This window comes from Vanellus vanellus (assembly GCF_965231255.1).
Source record: "Vanellus vanellus genome assembly, chromosome: 3".
NCBI classification, from domain to species: Eukaryota; Metazoa; Chordata; class Aves; order Charadriiformes; family Charadriidae; genus Vanellus; species Vanellus vanellus.
In genome coordinates, this window is record NC_138907.1 from 6,709,066 (window position 1) to 6,723,086 (window position 14,021).

Sequence of the window (14,021 nt, forward strand, 5' to 3'; positions counted from 1 at the left end):
GAGAGAAGTCACAGGTCCTGAGATAGTGAGATGCTCTAAATACTCAGTTCAAAAGCTGGATAATTGCCTGCCTGTAAGATGGTTTCAGTGTGTAATTTTCATATTGCTTCGCATGGGAAATGTCTTGGGTTAGCAGAGGGCTGCTAAATATACTGACACTCTTGCTGGTGCGGAGACATTTCAGTTGCCAGCCATTTGACTTCCTTCCAGCTGATAAGTAACAACATTTAGGGTCAAATGGAGAAACCGTCACAGACCTGTGATGGGGAGGACTTAGGGAGGCAGTCATGCTAGCATGCAACATCTAGACTTTTTCAGCCTCTGGAAGAGGAGGAGTACAGCCACCTTTCTAGGCAAATTGCATAGCCTATGTGCCACAATTCCGTCTGCTGATAAACTGACAGGCAGCCTGGGTGAGAAGGAGCTTTGGGGGATCATAAGTTTGTGCATTAATGGGATTTGCAATGTCCTCTTGCAAGACAGACAGTATTTGATGCTACAAGTGCACCACTGTTGATGGAAAAGGTAATTACTGATTAATATCCCAACAGGTTTTCATATTGGGCAAAAGAGATGAGTGAAACTTGCCACATGATCAGAACAATGGCAATGAGCTATAAAGTTGGTGGTGAGGTACTTGAAAATGCTGTAATAATAAAACAGGATGCTTTTCTCTCCACAGTTACACAAAACTTAAGCTGCAGGTGACTCCAGAAGGGCGCATTCCTCTGAAGAAGTAAGTTTTGTTGCCCTTCCTTATTGTGGAGTTTCTTCTGACCTTTCAGTGTGAAACATATATTTGAGATGTCAAAGACGTGTTGAGGATAAATGTATTCAAATTGCTTATCACTGAGGTAATATGAAGAGAGCAGTGGTGATGTTTTCAAATAACTCTCTGCTGTAATAGAGGCTTGCGTGGGGTAGAGTTAAACTCATTGCGGGCACCACTAAAGTCACTTGTGTTACCGAGCAGCCAGCCTAAAGGAAATAAATAGCTAAAGGTGTGATAGACTGGGAAATGATGTTCAGTCTTTAAACCACGTGGGCCATCAAGGCGTGTCTTGAAGCCAGTTCCCTCTGGTTTGTCTTTGTTTTGCAGCATATACCGCTTGTTTTCCGCTGACAGAAAACGGGTAGAGACTGCGTTAGAAGCTTGTAATCTTCCATCTTCCAGGGTAAGCATCTGAATTTTTTCCTGGACCTTAAAAAGTATTGCTTGTATTCGGCGGTGTTTATTGAGTTGAGGACAATTTGTTCAAGGCTGATCATGCTGTGCTGGTTTTGCTGCTGGAGAGGTCCTCAGCAGCTGGTCTGTCTTTCCCACACAGAAGTTCACGATACCCATCTGTAAATCGGAGTACCTTTCATTTTAAATTGTGCGGGGACGAGGAGTGCCTGGAAGAAGTGTGAATGGATTAAAGGAAAGGGCAGGTGGTTGTGTGACCTATCCTGGGCAAATCCTATGAGAGTATTTTAAGAGTCAGTGGCTGTTGTACACTATTCAAGGCATGATTTCAGAGCAGTGTTAGCTCAAGGTGTAGCTAATGGTGTAATCTGATTCCTTCTCACAAAAAGAGAAAAAATCTGTAGCTTGAGTTAAACGACAATTTAAACTCACTGTAACTTATCTAAAAGGTGCAAGGGGTAAATGTTGAAACGCTAAAGTGTCAAAGCTGTTAATGCTGCAGGGATGCAGCTATGGTATGCTGTTAATCCAGGAGCTCTCCTCAGCCTGGAGCATTTGCAGGATGGTACCTCACCGTCAAGAAGGCTTTTTCAAGAGGAATGAGCTCAAGCAGTTAATCCTGGTTAACTCTGGAGTGAAAACGTCTTGAGTCTTTCCTCCCAGGTGGAGGATAATTCCTATGTTTGGAGGTCTAAGAGGTGGGGCAGAGCTAGTCTGCAACAGAGACTTGCAGACTGCAAAAGAGCCTGCATCTCCTAATCCCTTGATTTTGTAGAAGACTGTGCTGTGATGTTCGCTCAGCCTTTGCTTCCCTAATGATTTCTTCGTACAGCAAATTCCTACGGCTCCAGAGGATCAACAGGGCAAAACCTTCATAAACCAAACCACAGATACCCCTTACCAATGAGACCTTCCTTCTTAGGTTTGGGACCTTAATTCCATGACATTCCAAGGAATGCCTGTAAAGTAGGTATAAAGGATTATAACCTTATCTGAAGTAAGGTTGCGAGCTTAGAAACATGGAAAGAAACATTTTAAAGATGAGTTTTCAGTTAATTTTTAGCAATCAAGATACGATGTTCAAAAAAATCTCTGAAGCTTTGCTTTTTAAATCTGTTGCTTTGTTACTTCTGTTTACTACATACCTTTGGAAAAAAAAAATCTAAACATCACTGGAGTCCTTGAAAGAAACTGCAACCTTTTTCTGCTATTTATTTCAATTGAGCCAATTTTACATACACACTGCTGGATACTTGTTGCTGGGATACCATCTTGAAAATTATTCATAATATAAAGTAGATCCTTTCTTTGGTTGAGAGAAAAGAGAAATAGGCTTCACGCAACAAAGAAAACTGTGGTGATTGTCTTGAAAAAATATTTTAGAAGCTAAGTGCTTAAGAAGCATGAAACGCTGAATCACATAGAGGTAATGGAGTAGAAGAAAATCAGTTCTTCAAGTACAGCTCTTTTGCTCTGTGTTCCTGTTTATCTGAACAAGTAAAATTCTTAGCATCAACTTCCAGCTTTTCTGCTTTGTTGTACTGGAGGACAAATGGTGTTCCCGTAGAGCCTTGTAAGAGCCCTGGACTCCAGCAGTGTATTTATATCTTCATAAATATCAGGGAATCTTGCTCAGCAAAATCACACCAAATTATTCAGAAAATTAATGAAAGTCTCTCATGGACATTAACTTATATTAGGCTAAGTTAGCTTGGAGGTTAGCTTAGGCTTTTTGTGGTTTTGTATTCGTGCCTCGTGAAGATCCCTCTAAATATTTTCTCTCGGGGTTTCCTATAAAAAACCACACCCATCATTTCTTAGGAAGATACAAGGCCCGTTGGCGATTAGTTTCACATGTTTTGCTGCACCTCTTGGAACCTGTGGATGACCCTAAAACACGAAATGAAATTCACAGTCTTGGGTAAGAGGATGCCAAGTCAGCATTTATCAGTCTCTTCTTGGTTCACAGCTTCAGGGTTGGGACAGTCCCTCATCTGTCTGTCATCACACAGCGACCTGAGCATAGGGCAGCCTGAGCTATGCTCCTTGGGTAGAGTATCGCTGCATGGACTTGTCTGTGAGAGTACAAACTTCACCATCCGCTAGCCCTGCTCTTCAGCAAAATCTCTGTGTATGTGCTTGCCAGGAAACCTCGTGGGACAACATGTAGGCACTGTATTTAGAGCGAGAGGAAGAAGAGTTCTCATTGCCTGAAAGTTTGTCTTCATCCTGCTATAGATGAATAGCACCACAGAGGCTCCCCAGAGTGCCAAAATCAAACTCTTGATTTCATGTTTAGGGACCTTAATAAGGGATGGATTCTCTGTAGCGCTGAGTGCTCCAGCCCTGATTCAGCTGCACAGTTGAGCGTGACTGCAATGGGATGACCAAGGACTTCAAGTCAAGCACATCTCCAAAGTCTGGATTTATTTATTTATTTATGGCTTGGACCTGGCATGTGTAAAGTCTTGCAGAACCAAGTCCTGTGTGATCTGATTTTCTGCAGTATTTGTTGTCCAGCGGATCTGACACCAGAGGAATGCTTATATAAATGTTTAAATGCAATTTTTAAAAATGCCAGTGAGTTTTTGAATTTGGCATCTGATTCCCCTATTTTTTTATATTTTTTTTTAAATCTTGGCTACTTTTGGGCAGTGGTAGTGTGGAGCTCTTTGTTGTTGTTGGGTAATTCTGTTTGTTTGTGTTGGTTTTAGTCAAAGATGCCTGAAATAAAAATGGAAGAGCTTTTAGTCCCCTGTTTGGCTGTGAAGACTGGTTTCTGCCTTCCAGTTAATGTAGAGGTTCACAATGAAGCATCAGTGAGCTTGACTGTTAACTCCAAATAGAATAACCAGCTATTGAGTCCTGTTTGTGCAAATAATCTGAATTAGCTGTTGTGCTGCCAAATGTATAACCGCATGGTTACAGATGTTTTAAAAGCAGGCAAATTATCAGAGAAATCATAAATCAACAGTGCTTGAGATTAGCTGAGAAGCTTAATCACAGAATAAAATTGAATGTCAATATTCAGCAAAGCCAGAAATGAGGGATGCTCTCATGTGGTATAGAAAGATTGTGATTTGTTCGTTGGTCTCAAAAAAGAGATGAGCGCATAAGGTGTGGGGGTGGTTCCACTGCAACGTGGATGGTTCAGGCCAGGATGAGCAAAGGGGCAGCATATTTTAATCCTTTTCAGCAGGCAAGGTTTTGGAATCCAAATATAGTTGTCTGAGGTTGTGCCTGGGGTGGCAAATGCATGCAGCAAGGCTTTCATCTCCCATCTAGATCTGTGTTTTGTAGCCCACTGATTATGTTACTGGTAGGAAATAATTAGTTATTTAAAAATTCTATATTTATGCCTTTGTAGATGTGTGTTGGGAAGCTAAGGTATATTTCCTTAATTGAACCAAGCAACAAATAAAAGCCTGAATCTCAGGTTATCGGAAAAGATTCACATTTTGTTCAGTGTGGAGTACCTTGAACTCCCTTGTAAAGGAAAAAATATATTAGGTCAATGGGAGACTGTAATTTTGTGGTAATTACAGAATCAACATCTAAAATGCCTTTAGGAGAAGCGCTGGCTGAGGAGCAGTACCCTGCTGAATAGGGATTATAGGCAGAGGGAAGAGTGGAGAGTGGGGTGGCAGCTTTAAGAAGAAAATTCACAAGCTTTATGTATCCTGGCCCTTAGGAAAATGTAAGTATCAGCAGTCCTGCTCTCAACTGAAAGCACTGCAGCTCAGATTTATCAAAATGTAGTAGGCGCAGTTTCATACATGGTTCGGTGTTGCCGATGGCTGTCGCTGAAAGGAGCTATTTCCATCCTCCAACTTCAGGTTACAAACTTCTCCATGCACCCTTGCACTGGATTTAGCAGTTGTGCTGTTGGCAAGTTACCTGGCTCAGTGAGCTGATCCCACGGTAAAGTGCCTGGGGTTGTTTTGGCTGGGTAAGTTTTGAACCAGTTCACCCTGCAGCCACTTGCACAGTCTGCCAGAAAAAGAAAGGCACGAGGATCTAATGGCTGGTGACCTTAGATCATTGAAGCCTGGAGATGGATACCCTGGTGGAGCAGGGATGAAGCCCAGCGTGAGCTGGGTCCCATTCAGTCTGCTCTTGTGGACAGAAATGCTGAACGTTGGTCACAGGACACAAACCTCTCAAGCCTCTGCAGGTTTCACAGATGAAACGAGAGATAAAGTGACACCCGTGGCATTCTTTTATTTATTTATTTTAACCTAAAGCAGGAAAAATAGGGAAAAGTTTCCTTCCATGTAACAAAGGCTTGAATCGACGCTTCCGTTTCCCTTGGCAACGGAGTTAAACAGGCAGAATAAATAAAAGCAATGATTTCCTCTATCAGCAGTTTGCTTGTGAGATGACCAGGTTCAATGGTGTCTAAAAGCAAATGGCTTTGTGCCCAAACCATGACACCAAGTTACAAATTTCTTCCTCCAGTTCATCAGATTTGGGCATTATTTGGGAGCCATGGAGAGGCGTCACGTGGGTCCGTGGTGTTCCTGGTGACTACCTGTCATAGCTTTTGATAAAGGTAGCTTGCATGGAGGAAACTCAAAAATTAGATCTTTAGTATTTGCGTTTCATGGGTTTTGTGTTTTCTCTGGGGTTTTTTTTGTTCCTTTATAAGGTTTCCTCTGCACAAAACACAAGCTTCTATGCCATTTTCCTTTCTCGGTGCACTGGTGCAAAGGCAGAAGACAGTGAGCACACTGCTACCGTTCTGTGCTGAAAAAAGCTTTGCACCTTCTTTGGGGTCTACATTTCTTCCCAGCCCCACTAAAGAAGCAGCCCTTGCTGCCTTCTGCAAAAATTCTGGAGCTTGAAGGCAGCCCATGCAAGTGGGAGGAGGGCTCTTAAGCTTCATGCAAAGGACTGTTTTCCTTATCCAGTCCAGTAATTCCCTCCAGTTAAAAACAGTAATTCCATTTTTTTAGAGAAAAGTCAGCAAGTATAATGGGGATGATGAAAGTACCATCTAAAAGCAGGATTAAATGTAAATTGTTCCAAATTTTAGAAAATGTAAGAAAAAAAAAATGCTGGTATCTCTTTTATAGGAGAGCATTTTTATGAATTCCTGTAAAAGAAATCTGACTGCCAAATGTGTTACATTGAGTGTTTAGGACAAAGATGTATGCAAAAGCTACGCTGTGTGAGTCTTGCCCAGAATTGCCGTATCCTGAATGTGTATTTTCAGGAAGGAAAAGGAAATGTTTCTGCTGCTGACGGAGAACAGGAGTATTAATACTGACTCAGTGACCCAGTTCATTCCCTGGTTCTCTGAAAGCTTTGGAAAGATGAGTGACATGCTCATCCTCTGTAACGCTGCCATTTTACCCACGGAAGCAGGCAGGCTCAGCACCACTGGCCAGCCATCCCGCTGGGATTGAGCTCAAAGGCTTGATCAGGATTGCTGTACCTATTTGTGCTATAGGTAATGTGGTTAGACGGAGACATGTCCTTTTTTTTTTTCTTCACAAGTGCTCAGAGAAAGAGCCTTACGGAAACTAAGATGATGAACGTATTCATATCTTTTAAAAAGATGTACTCTTTAAGCTGCTCTGTTATTCAGGAGAATTTATTATTCTGCAAAATCCGGGCTCCTCTAGGTTGCAGGAAGCAAATCAAAAGGAGTGCAGTAGTGAGTGATCTGTTTACAAAGAGCGTATAAAAGTGCTGTATTGTTCTTTTGCTATTTTTTTCCTGTTTTGCAGAATGATTCAATCCCTCAAGATGACTTCACACCAGACGTGTACCGGGTGTTCTTAAATAACCTCTGCCCTCGGCCTGAGATCGACCACATCTTTTCTGAGTTGTAAGAAAAGACACTCATTTATTTATTTATTTATTTATTCCCCTTCACTGATTTTCTGGGCTGGGGATGGCAAAGTAAGTTATTTAGACTGCAGCACCATGCAGCGATTGCCGTGAACAGATTTCAGTGTCAAGCAGGGCTGGTATTTAACCTTGGAACAAGGGTTCCTCCTCTCCCAAGCTTTTGCCTCTGTTTCTAATGGCTGGAGTTTTAAAGTCATTTGTTCCTAGAGGAGCACAACTGCTGGGTCTTGTTTTTCTGTATGGATTAGGATAGTTTAGGCTTCCATGAAAGTAGAGGAAGAAGAGTAATAAGCAATGACAGCATGCAATAAGCGTGAGAATATGTATAATCAGCCCCAAAAGCTTAATTAGGAGTTGCAAAAAATGCAGTAACTCTTAGGATTTGTGCATCACGAATTCACACCATGAAATTAAATTATCAGCCAGCTACAACTGATTTCATACGTTCAGTTACAACCTATATAACTCATGTTGCTTCTACCCCTTGCAGCAAGTTGTACTTGCCAGTTTCAGCGGTGCCTGATCAATGGAGTCAGAACATGAAGCAATATGAAAGCAAAGTAATTTCCAAAATACATCCCAAGACCACCAAAGCAATTAGTGAATGTATCTTTGCAACATGGGTGTGCTCACGTACTCCTTTTGTGCTTATTTTCTCTAAGGTTGAGGTTTCAGAGGAACTCAGCCTTGACCTAGTTTGCTCCCGTTGAACCCGAGGGTAGACTCTCTGTTGCTGTCTCGCAGGGCAGAAGTAGGCCAGTCCTCAGTGCTGTAGACAACCCTAAGCACGTCACCTGGCTTGGAGGCTTCGCTTCCTGGATCTCCATCTGGGTACAAATTGTACCCAAACTCTGCTCTTGTTACTAACTCTCTAAATAGGCATCTTTTTGCTTCCTTTGCAGAGTGCCTAGCATTTTTTAGCAGGTTTCTAAAAAAAAAAAAAAAACCTCAAGCAAATACTGGAATAATGAAGTCAAGGCTGCTTTTATTCAGCAGTAAAACCAAATAGTTGGGCCAAGAATGCCAACGGACCGTTTGTGGCAAGTTCAGGATTGAATTCTGTGTCATTTTCTCTTTTACATTTTAAAATTGCCTTGTTCCAGGAATTCAGAGGAATAAAAAGCTTTTAGCATTGCTCTAACTCTTCCCATTGATGTCAGTAATGCTGAATGCTTTTAAAAATCTTACTCCTAGATGTTTGACCAAGAATGTTTGTCGTTGCATGCTGGCAAAGTAAATTAGTCCAGAGGCACAGTGAGACAATATTTTTGTTGTACGATAGTTTGAATCTTGTTTCGGTTTCCCTGGGAAATTACAGAACATTGAACAAGATTTCAAGGAAACGTATTCCTTTTGTGGATTTTTTTGTTTATTTTAATGGCTTTGCTGTTGCTTTAATTTTTCTCTAGTGGTGCCAAGAGCAAACCATACCTTACTGTTGATCAGATGATGGAATTTATAAATTTTAAGCAACGCGATCCACGATTAAATGAAATCCTTTATCCACCATTAAAACAAGAACAAGTTCAACAGCTGATTGAGAAGTATGAACCCAATAGTAATTTGGCAAAGAAAGGTCAGTGGTTTTTACATTTTCGTTATACTTAGTTTCTGATTTGAAACAATGACTTAATTATCCTAGAGTGCATGCTAAAGCAAAATTTGGTTCAGAATCAGAACAGTTGCATTTCCAATTACCTCCTTTTGGATCGTACAAGCCTGTGAGACATTGGTGCGTTTTTAGATGTATTTGGTTGGGATCAGTTTAGGAAGGATGGGGCTGGTTTCAGTATTTAGTTTTCAGTATGTGTAACTGATAGTTTAGAACAGTTGCTCTGGCAGGCAAACTTCAGCAGAAACCTTACTATCACAATGACCGTTTACCAGCATCTGAAATGTAAAATTTTAAGAAACAATAGATGGCATTGAAACTAAGGTGATGATAATTCTATCACTTAATAATAGTAGCAAGTCCAGCCCTCTGCTTTCTGATAAAGTGGTACACAAAGTAAAATGTGAGAGTAGCCGAGTGTGTTTCATGCAATAATCGCAGAAAATTCCCTTTTGAAAAACTTGAGTGTTGTCAGGGCTTAACTGGGCACATTGCCAAAACCAGCGAGAGAACTCCTGCTCAAATCTCTGCAGATTTTTGCAACGACCACAAGTCTTAAAATAGCATTGAATTTGTGTCTGCATCCTGTTTTATTCTAATCCACAGATCCTCATGATTACCCCAGCTTTTAATATGTTTATACCTTAAAATTTTAGGGGCATGGGAATATTCTGAAAAACAGATCCAATATGAAATAAAACCTGGTTTGGTCCAGAGATTTTGGATCCAGAGGAATGACAATGACATCTTTCCCAAAAGTCTAGAGGTTAACTGAAGGCACTCCCCCAACTCTCCCTGAAAGCCTTCTGACCTAGATGTCTTCCTGAAGGGAACCTGAGGCTCTCAATGCCATGATTGACCTTGTCTCAAGGCAAAACTCTTGTGATTTTTCTCATAAGGCTTCTTATTTTTCTAGTCCAATCGAATTTAGTGTTTCCAGAGGTTCTGATGGAAGGTTAAATCCTGCATCTTTGTCATGCTTATGCAAACTATCTTTTGACGTCAGTGAGAATACTAGCATGAGTAGGTGAAAACACATTGGAACTTCCTTTCTCATCCATACAAATATTAGAATATTGCTCTGTGCTTGCCTCATTTCACATCAGCGACAGTCAAGTCTGGTACCTAAAAGATCATTTTTATTACCCAAATATTGGCACTTCATATAAACCAAATAAAGGATTTATTAGAAGGAGGTCTGCTGGTGTGCTAGCAGAACACCAAAGTCAAAATGAAATCGCATTTTGACTAGCAATAAGGAGGAAGCATGAAACAAACCTCAGAAAGAAGGGTGTTGCAATGGTGTTTGCTAGCACCCTCCAAGTAGGATTTGTGGGACACTTCCAGCTTAACCTAATTTACATTGATGCACACATTTGCTGCAGGCACTTGCTCTTCCATAGGTGCCTCTCTTCCTGGGTACGATTTATATTGCTTTTGCAGAATCAGTTCTCGGAGAAAATCTTGAGTTTAAGAAGGGAAAGGTACGTCATAGGGAGTTAATTCCTTTTGTGTTTTGTTTTGTTTTGTTTTGTTTTCCTCTTCAAACTTGTGCACTGATGTCCAGCAAACTCTGACAAAGCTGGTACAACCTGCAGGTCACCTCCGTGCTACTGCCACCACCTCTTATTTAGCACCCTGTCTGGTGGCTGAGCTGGGATAGCTGGCCCATTCTGCTAATCAGGCCCCAGTGCAAATCCTGAGTATACTGCCTTAAAATTACAGGAATTGGCTAATCAGGACTGACACCGGGACACAATATTTTCTGTACATCTGCTCCAAGTTGGGAATGCAATTGACTGTATATTAAATGAAGTGTAGGTGTGCGCTCAGTCCTACACTCATAGAATAATTGCAAACAAATGCTGCATGTCTGTAAAATGTCACCACAATATAACAGTGCATATTCAAAATAATGATTTAACCTTTTAATATGGTGTTTTGTAAAAGAAATTGTCACTCAGGCTTTATGCTGTCGGAAAGGACTGTTCATAGGCTGGATTGCAGGGATGGCAGACTGAAGTGACACGCTTCAGTGACATTATCCCTGCCACTGAAACTGTACTCACTTGGGCCACTGAGCAGAGGTGTTATTTTCAGTAGGCCTGTGGATGTTCGAATCACAGTTAGATATAGTGTGCATACACCCATGAACTTGTTGGCCTTAACTTCCCGCCTCTGCTGTTCATATATTCTGCTACATTTCTTGTGGTGGCATTGCTTACATCCCCTTATTTGCCAGTGCCAAAGTCAATGGAGAGGCAGGGATGGAAGTAGGATGCTTGGAACGGCCCCAGTGCTGTAATTTAAAATAGTAGGAGCAGGTAGAAACCTTTGGGCACCCAGGCCAGCAGCTAAAACAGGTGATAAAATAGCAGAAGCCTTCATCCAGTGTAGTTCTCAAAGAAAACAGGGCCCAACAGCTCTGTGAAGAGAGATGGGCTTAGGGTCGTTGTCCGCATGGTTCTTTATGCTGCTTTGTTTTGAAGTGCACTTGAAGAGGTCCTAGCTAAACAAGACCTCAGGATTAATGGGGTACACCAAAAACCAGAAGAGCAGCGTAGGGAAGAGAGGAGTAGTGTGGTAATAAGGCACATGAGGCAGAGGTAATGATGTGAATTACATGACAAACAGCAGGATGGGAAATGGAGTTACAGACGACTTCATCACTGTTGTGCCAGAGCAATGCGATTAAATAATTGGACTTTTGGAGCAGTTTGCAGAGTTTTGGTTCAAGAAGCAAGGCAGAAGATCTGACAACATGGTATATGTATTTGTTCTTTCTTGGCAATGAGAAGTTACTTCTTTGAAGTAAATCACAGATATGGGTCCAGAACAGAAGAAAATACCGTAAAGAAATTTAAAAGTTGTGATTAACCTCTTTTTGTGAGTAATGAGTGATTTGAGATACTTTGTGGTGGTAGAGACTTTAAAGGCTTGTTTGCAAGAATTGGGTGATAGAAATTGCCAGCCTTCATGCCAGTTAAATCTCTTTTCCTCAGATTGTTCTGGAGTTTGGACATTTGCAGCTGCTCAGTGTGTGTATGTGTTTGTGCATGCATGCCTGCACACAGGTATATTGTTTTGTTTCCGTAAGCTGCCTTGACCAGCTCTGTTCATTATCTTGTTCCATTTTCATAACATCAGATTGCAGAGAGGTTGGGGACAAACGTACACATAAATGGTGAAGGTCTGTCCACTTACATGTTTGTTTCTGTAGTATTTCTATATTTAATTATTTAAACAATCTGTCCAATGTTCAGATGCCTCACCAAAATAAAGGAATTCATGTTCAGCATCCTCATGAAATAAGCCAAGCTCTTCTGTTTAATTTGAACTTTAAAGCTTGGGTAGTCCTTGTTTAAACAGCCAGAGAAAATTACTTTTACAAAAGCCTGAGACAGTTAGTGGCAAATGTCCTTATTTTTCAGGTATTCTATGATTCTGTACATTTCTAATCATCTTTCACAAAGTTAAACAAAATATATATAGTTTTCCTTTTTTTTCTGTGCGCAGTAGCACACGTGTCAAGATGCAAACTTAAACTGAATACTTGCAATTCGAAAGGATTAAAAACATTTATGCTGTGGGAGTAAGATTTCATGTTTGCAATGTATAGGATGTCCTGGCCTCGATGTAGTAAATCACTTAAGCGTATGCTTAACTTTATGGGTGGTGTGGGAAGAGAGGATAGTTATATAAAAATTTCTTATGCTCCTTGAACATCATATTAATTCTCACTTTAAGCTCAGTTCCCATGATTATCTATTTCCCGGCATTGTTGAAGTGAAATTTCTGGGCAGTTTCTGGCCATAACCATGAGCACAGGTACCTGGGCAACTTCTGAGTGTGTGACGCACTTTCTTCTTAGCAAATAAAATTTTATGTATTGAAAAGTTCTTTTAAATAGAATTAGGGAATTTTTTCCTTGAAAACTTAAATCCAAATTCATAAAAGAGAAACTACATGCCTTCATACAGCAGCGTGACTCATTGCTCCCACTACCCTGTTTGGACAGTTCTAGACCTTTACTCCTTTGATGATTATATCTTCTTCTAATTTCCCATCTAACTGTATTCTTGATCTGTGTGCATCCACTGTACAACAACATTCTCTTTTAACTTAATTATTCTTCTCTCATAGCTAATTAAATGAAATTCTAAAGAATGCTTGTACTGTCTCTCAACTTTCACAGCACTAGTCAAATGCTTTTGACATCTCATAATTCTCCATTCCTCTGCCAATATAGCCCTTTTTCTGTACCTTTTGCAGCTAAAGTACAGTATTTTCAACACAGTAAGCTAGAATTGTACATGATATTTTAAACTTTTTCAACACAGCTCTTGAGGTACCTGGTAAAATCAAGTACCAATGTGCTTACTATGGGCCTTAGGTTGCGCAGTTCTGAGTAAAAAGGCTGCCGGTGTTCCTGCTCATCGCAGTCGTATTTTTAGGTATTGTATTGCTGGGATGTGATTGAGCTTTTGCAACATCAGCAGGTACGTGGGCTCGACATCTACATAGGTTAAGCATCTGGAGTAGTATTTTATTGTGGTTGAAGCAAGCTGTTGTGATTAATGTTTTGTGTCATAGAGTGAAGGAGATTAATGTGCTATGTATAGCACGTTTCCTTATCAGGTGGAAGCAGAAGGAAGTTCCTGGTACTGCCGAGCAGTCTCGCTGTCAGCAAAGCCATGCTGGGGGGCTGTTAGGCCTGGTGAAGTAGCACCTTAGAGTCTGGTATTTTCAGGCTGTAAAGCATTTGCATTGGGCGGCTGGCATAACTGCTAAATGTGTTCCCTTTCAAGTTACCAGGTTGATAATGGGATGTGTATTAATAAAACAGTTGCCAAGTGGCTGATTGGGAATTTCCTTATTTGCTTTTATTTCTAAGAAAGTTGTTCAGGATCTTGTTACATTATGGATAGGAGATGGGACATCAATGCTGAGTTTCAGGTGTCTCTGCTTACAGTGTCGAGGTTCCAGGGAATGATAGTTCTGGTTTCCAGAATTATGTGGAATTTACCATATACGTTTGGCACAAATTCTGCGAAAACGTGGAAGTTGCTCGTGACTTAACAATGCCATTTATTTCCAAAAGTTTCTAAGTTCAAAGGACACTGGAGCTTTGTGAGCTCAAATCCTGTTGTCTCAGTTAAACCTTTGCTTCTGAAACCAGTAAGTGTTTTGAAAACCACTGAGTAACAGTTTTGGCTCTAGGGGCATCCTGTGTCTCTTAAAGACTCTAAGCATGCAAGAATAAGAGCTATACCCATGTACCAGACTAGCAATGAAGAATACGAAACCAAGGCTTAATACGGAAAGGAGACACAGAAAAAGCTGGAATTGTGCTATAGCAATAAAATA

The 14,021-nt window shown here is 40.8% G+C and overlaps 1 protein-coding gene across 1 annotated transcript in view; it reads left to right on the forward strand.

Moving 5' to 3' along the window:
- The window catches only part of PLCB1 (phospholipase C beta 1), a gene marked incomplete at its 5' end in the record, with an annotated part of 178,892 nt that overhangs the window by 29,566 nt on the left and 135,305 nt on the right, over window positions 1–14,021 (forward strand). Inside the window, 4 exons of the mRNA XM_082480225.1 lie at window positions 683–736; window positions 1,100–1,175; window positions 6,919–7,019; window positions 8,452–8,618. Of these exons, the coding sequence (XP_082336351.1) occupies window positions 683–736; window positions 1,100–1,175; window positions 6,919–7,019; window positions 8,452–8,618 (398 nt within the window). The remainder of the gene's footprint in view (window positions 1–682; window positions 737–1,099; window positions 1,176–6,918; window positions 7,020–8,451; window positions 8,619–14,021) is intronic.